The sequence below is a fragment of the Pantherophis guttatus genome, chromosome 4, assembly GCF_059756535.1.
Source record: "Pantherophis guttatus breed Tessera chromosome 4, ASM5975653v1, whole genome shotgun sequence".
Classification (NCBI taxonomy): Eukaryota; Metazoa; Chordata; class Lepidosauria; order Squamata; family Colubridae; genus Pantherophis; species Pantherophis guttatus.
In genome coordinates, this window is record NC_142066.1 from 4,112,249 (window position 1) to 4,120,012 (window position 7,764).

General features: G+C 43.2%; 2 protein-coding genes across 2 annotated transcripts in view; one reads left to right on the forward strand and one right to left on the reverse strand.

The window, feature by feature from the left end:
* Nucleotides 1-5,740, forward strand: part of PSME2 (proteasome activator subunit 2) — a 9,860-nt gene extending 4,120 nt beyond the window's left edge. Inside the window, exons 2-11 of the mRNA XM_060684786.2 lie at nt 371-403; nt 695-757; nt 843-929; nt 1,041-1,068; nt 1,714-1,811; nt 1,971-2,039; nt 2,163-2,230; nt 3,751-3,805; nt 5,169-5,255; nt 5,379-5,740. Coding sequence (XP_060540769.1) covers nt 371-403; nt 695-757; nt 843-929; nt 1,041-1,068; nt 1,714-1,811; nt 1,971-2,039; nt 2,163-2,230; nt 3,751-3,805; nt 5,169-5,255; nt 5,379-5,459 — 669 coding nt within the window. The 3' untranslated portion in view covers nt 5,460-5,740. The remainder of the gene's footprint in view (nt 1-370; nt 404-694; nt 758-842; nt 930-1,040; nt 1,069-1,713; nt 1,812-1,970; nt 2,040-2,162; nt 2,231-3,750; nt 3,806-5,168; nt 5,256-5,378) is intronic.
* Nucleotides 1-7,764, reverse strand: part of RNF31 (ring finger protein 31) — a 56,897-nt gene that overhangs the window by 48,887 nt on the left and 246 nt on the right. The gene's annotated exons all lie outside the window — the stretch shown is intronic.

A 7,764-nucleotide genomic window follows, 5' to 3' on the forward strand; every position in this document is an offset into this window, starting at 1 on the left:
ATATATATATATATATATATATATATATATATATATATATATATATATATATATATATATATATATATATATATATTACATACATACATACATACATACATACATACATACATACATGTAATGTTTTTGCTATGAAGCTCTCCTGATTGGGCTTTAGACTGTATACAGTATCTTCACTCAATCAATGAAGGACTTTTTTTGCTGAAAAACGTTAAGAATTATTCTGGATTTTTTCCCCCCTGTAAAACTCTTGTTGCATTTGGGAAATTAATGAGATTTTTTTCAGCATGATTTCATGTAATCCTTCTCTGCTGCTCTAGTCCAATGGTTACAATATTATACGTCTCATAATTTCCTTTTATTTCTTTAGATGGCTCTCTTTAGAGAATCGCTTTTGAAAGAGGTAAGTCTCTATTGCACGACAAATGTTACTTGTTCACCAATTATTGGCTATTTTTCCCCTTCCCAGGTTACTAACTTTCTCCTTCCCTTCCTTCCTTCCCTTTTTCTTTCTTTCTTTCCTTCCTCCTCTCTTTCTTCCTTCCTTTTTACTCTCTCCCCTTTTTCTTTTTTTCTATCTTCTTTCGCTCCTTCCTTCCTTCCTTCCTTCCTTCCTTCCTTTCTTTCTTTCTTTCTTTCTTTCTTTCTTTCTTTCTTTCTTTCTTTCTTTCTTTCTTTCTTTCCCTCCCTGCAGGGTGAAGATTTTCTTTTCACATTTTTACCTGCAAAAATATTCCAGTTGGATAAGTTTCTTAAGGTAAGGGAACGTCTGAAAACAAAGTTGAATTGGCAGGACATCTCCGCCTGTTTTTTAAAAAGTAACTCCTTCTCCACCCATCTAGGAAAATTCACTCAACGTTCAAGATTTGACTGCTCTTAAAGCCCCTCTGGAGATCCCTATTCCAGACCCCCCACCCAAAGAAGACGAGGTGAGTTACAGGGGTAGGTCTCTCCTTGCCTCGCACCCCCAACCCAATTCAATGCAACTTTTAAGAGGTGGAAAATGATATTTATGGATCGATGTATTTTATTCCTTGCAGATGGATACAGGAAAAGAGGAAAAGGAAGGTAAGGAAGAGGGAGGGAGGGAGGAAAGGAGGAAGGAAAGAAGAAAGGGAGGAAGGAAAGAAGAAAAAAGAAAGAGGAAGGAAAGACAGAAAGAGAAAGAAAGAAGGAAAGAACGAGAAAGGGAGGGGGAGGGAGGGAGGAAAGAAGGATGGAAGGAAGAAGAAAGGGAGGAAGGAAAAAAAGAAAAAAAGAGGAAGGAAAGATGGAAAGAGAAAGAAAGAAGGAAGGAAAGAACGAGTAGGGAGGGAGAGGGAGGGAGGAAAGGAGGAAGGAAGAATGGAAGGAAGGAAGGAAAGAAAGGGAGGAAGGAAAAAAAAGGAAGAAAGAAAGAGGATGGAAAGATAGGAAGAAGGAAAGAATGAGAAAGGTAGGGGGAAGGATGGAGGAAAGAAGGAAGGAAGAAAGAAAGGATGGAAGGAAGGAAGGAAAGAAAGAAAGAATGAAAGGGAGGGAGGGAGGGAGAAAAGGGTGGAAGAAAGGGAGGAAGGAAAAAAGAAAAAGGAAGGAAAGAAAGAAAAAGAAAGAAAAATGAAGGAAGAAAAAGAAGGAAGGGAGGAAAAGAAAGAGAAAAGAAAAAGAAAAAAAGAATTTTAAGTATTTCCCAGCATTTTCTGGACTTAATTTCTCTTCTCCTGCGATTCCCAGCTCCCAAATGTGGCTATCTGAAAGGAAACGAGGTTCTCATTTCACTTCTGGATCGTGTGAAACCCGAAGTTCGCGAGTTTAAAGAAAAATGCAGTTTGGTAAGTGGGCAAGGGGGTGGGGTCTCTTCTTCCCTCTTGCCCCAGTTCCGATCGGCCAGGAATTTCCTTGCGGTTGTGCATCGGATGAAAAACGAGGTGATTTTTTTTTTCTTCTTCTCCAAAATCACTTCCATCTTCCTTCTCCCGATTCCCACTCAGGTCACGACTTGGATCCAGTTCATGATCCCCAAAATCGAGGACGGCAACGACTTCGGGGTGGCAGTTCAGGTAACCAGAATCGGGGAAGGAACGGAGACTTTCTCTGTCCTGTCCCGTCCCAGTCCCCAATTTTTATTTCCCTGGCCGTGGGAATCTCCTGGGTGACACCTCAACCGTTTCCTTCCTGTGCAGGAGAAAGTGCTGGAACGTATCACGGCTCTGAAGACCAAAGCGGATGCTTTCCAAACCACCATTGCTAAGTAAGTGGTCACGAAGGGCCGGCGTGGAAAGGAGGCCAAGCAGAGATCTCTGTGGGATCTGGGTTCCCCCGTATCGTCAGTGGTGTGCTGTACTCGGGTGCAGTTCGCTCCTGTTGGTGTTTCTCCGCCCCAAAACTTCTCTCAAACTTCATGGGGTCCTCTCTCTCCTTCCTAGCATAATAAATGTCAGAATCTGTGCTTCTGGGAGGCGTGGGAGTCACAGTCAGCATCAAGGCAACTTGAGACCTCCGAGGGGGAAGAGGGAATGGAGCTGTCAGAGAGAGAGAGAGAGAGGGGCGCCTGGGCGCTCTGCCCATGCTCAGAGGCAGGGAGGAAAAGAAAGAGAGAGAGAGAGAGAGAGCCTGGGCCGTCGTCAGCCCTCAGATGGAGAGTCAACAGCCCCCAGGTCTGGAGGTGGCTGATGAGGAAGAGGAGGAACAGCTGGGTCCAGTGCCTGGCATGCAGATGCGCAGAAGGGAGAGGAGAGGAGAGCAGTGGAAATCTATGGGCCGGTCCTCGGGGCGGAAAAGCCACTGCTGCTAGTGAAATCCCACTCTAGCTCTGGGGATAAAAGGCAGTGGTCGGAGATGAATAGATATGGCAGACAACTATTCATCTCCCTGCCGGACAGACTTTTTAGCCTGCGGTGAGAGAGAAATTTTTGCCGGGGCTGCCGGCGCTCCTAATAAAGGAATCATTGATTTAAATACAGACGGTTTGTTGTGTTTGGGGAGCTGGGTCAGAAGAGGTGCTTTCTCAGCATTGATAAAAGGCAAAGATAGGAGAAAAATAAGAATAAGCATTACTGATAGAAGAGAATATTTGTAACTCAGGGTTGAATTGGTGCTCTCTGAGTTTGGTTGTCTTCTTGTAGACGTTTCTTGACCCAGCTAGGTAACATCATCAGTGGTGGAAGGGAGTGAGGACAGTGGAGGAGGAAAGGAAAGGAAAAAGGGGAGGGGGAGGAGAAAATGAAGAAAGAAGCCGTGACAATCAATAAAACAAAAATAAAAACGTGAGGAAGATCAATTGATGTTGAAATCTCGAGGGTTTAATCCATCTGGAAACGGTGGTAGGGATGTGATTCTGGAATTCTAGTATACATGGAATGGTGCGGTGGCCTAGAGGTGGAGCTCTCGCCTCACAATCAGAAGGCTGTGGGTTCGATCCTAAGTAGAGGCAGATATTTCTCTCTCTGAGCTCGAAGAAAATTTATCTGCTGAATATAACTCAGCATTGGTGACAGGAAAGGCATCCGGCCAGTAAACACTCAGCTCCATTCACTTGTCCAGACTCTACCACGCAAGGGATCATGGAGTCGTTAAAAGATGATGATGATATAAAGGGGCTCCCTTTGTGCTTTTTCATCGAGGAGGTTCGTGGCCTTATAATTTTTTATTTTCTGTGTAGACACTAGTCCAAAAATCTCAACAAGAAAACGGCATAGATTTGCAACACATATTTTTTAAAAAAACCTCCAATATTTTAGATTCACCCAACATACTTTCTCGTTCTTGTAGATATTTTCTGGAGCGTGGAGATGCGGTTGCCAAGGCCTCCAAAGACACTCACGTGGTAAGCGAATGGAGAAAGAAGGGTGCGATTATTTGAGTTCTGTCGGGTGGCAGGTCTGATAGGAAAATTTGGGTGTCCTTTACCCGACTAAAGGCAGGTAGAAGATCTTCCTTGAAACCAAACTAGCTGGTATTGACTGTGAGAAGGCAAAAAAATTCCATATTGAATCAAGACCTTGAGTAACCCATTGCCAAATTTACATAATAATTCTTGGAAGAGACGAAATCCTGCAATAATTATTCCAGTTGCCTCACATAGATTTTGAACTACCCAGACTCATTGGAGCCAGGCAGTGTATAAATTTAAATAGTAACGACAGAATAGAATAATATTCGACGGTAGAATATTGTCGACGGTATCTCTCGAAACGGTGTTCTTGCTTGAAGTTCCACCGTGATAATTTTAAATAAATCAAAAGTCTCTGGACTTGGAGAAACGTTCAGCTGTAAACTGTGATTTCCGAACGAGTGTCTGAATTCACATAAGACGCAGTGGTGGGTTTCACATGTTACTACCGGTTTGCCCTGCGCGCACATGCCCTTCCGTTTGCACACGTGTTTGTCTTCCGTGTGTGCGCCCAGCCTCAAAAACATGCCTAAATAGGATGGCATAGAGCCGGGGCAGATGAGCGGGCCCACCCATGATTTCTACTATCGGTTCAGGCGAACCGATGCGAACGGGCTGAATACCACCTCTGATAACGCGCCAAGTAAAGCCAGGCAAATGAAGTTGTGTCTAAAAAATGTCCTGGAAATCTAACTTGGTTGTCATTTGTGGGGTCCGTTAGTGCGCTGTACGCTTAGTTGCTTTCTTGCAGACGTTTTATTACCCAGCTAGGTAACCTCATCAGTGCTAGGAAGGAGTGGGAGTTGCAGAGTGGAGGAGGAAAAAGACGAAGAAGAGGAAGCCTGTGGGGTCCTTGGTGCCCCCTTGAGCGTAGTTGTTTTTCTTGCAGATGTTTCATTATGGATTGTCCTTGATTTATGACCACAATTGAGCCCAAAATTTCTGCTACTAAGTGAGACATCTGTCGAGTTTTGCCACACTTTACGATCTTTCTTACCACAGTTAATAGTTGGTTTACACGGTTGTTAAGTGAATCTGGCTTTGTCGGAAGGTCAAAAGAAAAAGTGACCACATGACCCCGCAACCATCATAAATAAGAGTCAGTTGCCAAGCGTCTGCATTTTGATCAGGCGTCCATGGGGATTGCCACAATCATTGTGTAAAAAAGGTCCAAAATCCTTTTTTGTCAGTGTCGTCGCTTCTAAATGAACTGTTGTAAGTCGAGGACTACCTGTACTCAACTGGGTAACATTATCGGTGCTAGCTGGTTGTAATTGGCTTGCCTTGTTCCCTGCAGATGGATTACCGGTGCTTGGTTCATGAACGCGACGAAGCCATTTACCGAGAAATGCAGATGATGGTGCTTGATATCCGTGGATTTTATGTAAGCGAGCCGAAACGGATCGTAGTGGATTCCTAACTAGGGGAAGATCGAGAGGGCAGGAATAAAGGAATGGAGAAAATTTTCTTTCTTTCTTTAACCCTTTCTCATTTCTGTTCGCCGCAGGCTGAGCTGTACCACATCCTAAGCAAAAACCTGGAGAAACTGACCAACCCCAAAGGCGAAGAGAAGCCGTCCATGTACTAACAGGGGGGAAAAAAAACGCATTTAAGGGCAAACAGGGAAGGGATGTTATGTGGGTCACGGTACATCTTTGTGCTAATAACACAATTTGCCGGAATCCGCGACCGCCGTTCCTTGCAGGGGGAGCTCCTGGCAACTTTTTCTGTCTCTTTTTGGAAGGGTGTCGGGCGAACATAAAAATACAAGGTTAGAAAGAGAGCCGAGATATTTAGAACCCAGAAGGAAGGAGATGTCACGGAAAGAAGCAAAAAGGGTAACAAAATAAAAAGATTTCGATCAATGTGGTTTTGCCGTTCTCTGTGTCTTTTTATGAGAGGTCCATCAAACACCATTTAGGGAAAGTTGGGAGAAAATCTCCTAGGAAATCTAGGAAAGCTATTGTTTTCCCAGTTGCAATGTCTGGCTGTGAAAGTTGGACCATAAGGAAGGCTTAGCGCCAAAGAATGGAGGCCTTTGAGCTATGGTGCTGGAGAAGACTTCTGCGTGTCCCTTGGACTGCAAGGCGATCCAACCGGTCAGTCCTAGAGGAGATCAACCCTGACTGCTCTTTAGGAGGCCAGATCCTGAAGACGAAACTCAAATCCTTTGGCCACCTAATGAGAAGGAAGAACTCACTGGAGAAGAGCCTAACGCTGGGAACGATGGAGGGCAAAAGAAGAAGGGGACGGCAGAGAACGAGGTGGCTGGATGGAGTCACTGAAGCAGTCGGTGTGAGCTTCAATGGACTCCAGAGGATGGTAGAGGACAGGAAGGCCTGGAGGAACGTCCATGGGGTTGCGATGGGTCAGACACGACTTTGCAACTAACAACAAGGAGGAAATTTTCCTTTCTCAACCAGATTTTTTTCCTTTTTTAAAAGAGCTTTCATGGTAAGAATACACAACCTTATTATCAAGGGTACTTCATGCTATTCCTGGAAGAGCGTTCTAATAGGTTAATAGAGATTATCTCTGCCTGTGTTCAGCGTAAAAATCAGTAAAAAAATAAATCTAACATGGAACCTGAAACAAGATTATTTTAAAATACTCTAAATGTCTGATGAATGTGTTGTTTCAAATAAACAGCTAGCCGGTCTTAATTAATTTCCCCTTAATACAGCCGAAGCTATTTTTCTCTTGATCTTTCCTCAATGAATATTAAAATATAAATATTTATACCGTGTTTCCCCGAAAATAAGACCCCGTATTATATATTTTTTTGAACCCTGAAATAAGGGCTTGGCCTTATTGCCATGCACTCCAAAGCCCGATTGGGCTTATTATCAGGGGGATGTCTTATTTTGGGGTGAAACTGTATCTTTTCCTTCCACAAAGAACTAATAGCAACTGACTGTGAGTAGTCTGAGAATGGAAAAAAAAAGGAAATTAGGTAGCGTGTGGATGGATCAAACCATCCTTCCTCAAGCATTAGTTAGCTGTTGGGGTCTATTAGGAAGTGAAGGGATCAATTTTTTGAGAGGGTCATCCCGCTTTTGAGTAACCCAATTTCCAATTCTTAAAAATGTTTTTTTTTTTTTTTGAAAAAAGTTGCAACCTGAAATAGTCTTGGCCAACATCTCGACCAATAAGATGCCCAAAGCAAAATGGGAATAGGACGTAAAGTGATAGAAACCGTCTTTCCATTTCTGTCCTTTGAGAAAATGAAATTGTGCTTAGAAATCACATAAAACCATCATTCTAAAGCAGTGTTTTTTAGCCTGGGCAACTTTTAAGAGGGATGGACTGCAACTCCCAGAATTCCCTAGCCAGCCATGCTGGGTGGGGAATTCTGGGAGTTGAAGTCCACCCATCTTAAAAAAGTTATACCCAAGGTTGAAAAATACTGATTTAAATGAAATAGTTGACATTGCAAAGGAGCAAATGCTTCGTTTTTAGCTCATAGGTGACTGGATTAAGCCATTTTCAAGCTTTGCGCCATACATTAAATGCACTAGACATACATTAAATGTCTAAATAACTAAAAAGAGGATTTAAATCTATTTTGTGGAAACTTCATCAGGGTTTGGTCTTAGCCTAAAGCTCAACAGGTGCAGCTTTTTCTAGCTATGACAATATGCTTCAGAAAGCTCCACCTGATAGCATTTATAACCCTGGGTTGACTACAACTCCCATCATTTCAGAGCAGTGGTTGATGGGTTTGGGGGGGAGAAATGTTTTCAGGGGCTGTCAACTCTATGGTTTTTGCCCAAGGAAGCCACTCTATGGCAAGCTACTCTATGGTTCCGGGACGGCGACGAAGAGACAAAGGAAGAAGGAACATCGGTATAGATAGTACTTCCGGTAAATACAGTCATTTCTAGACATTTTAC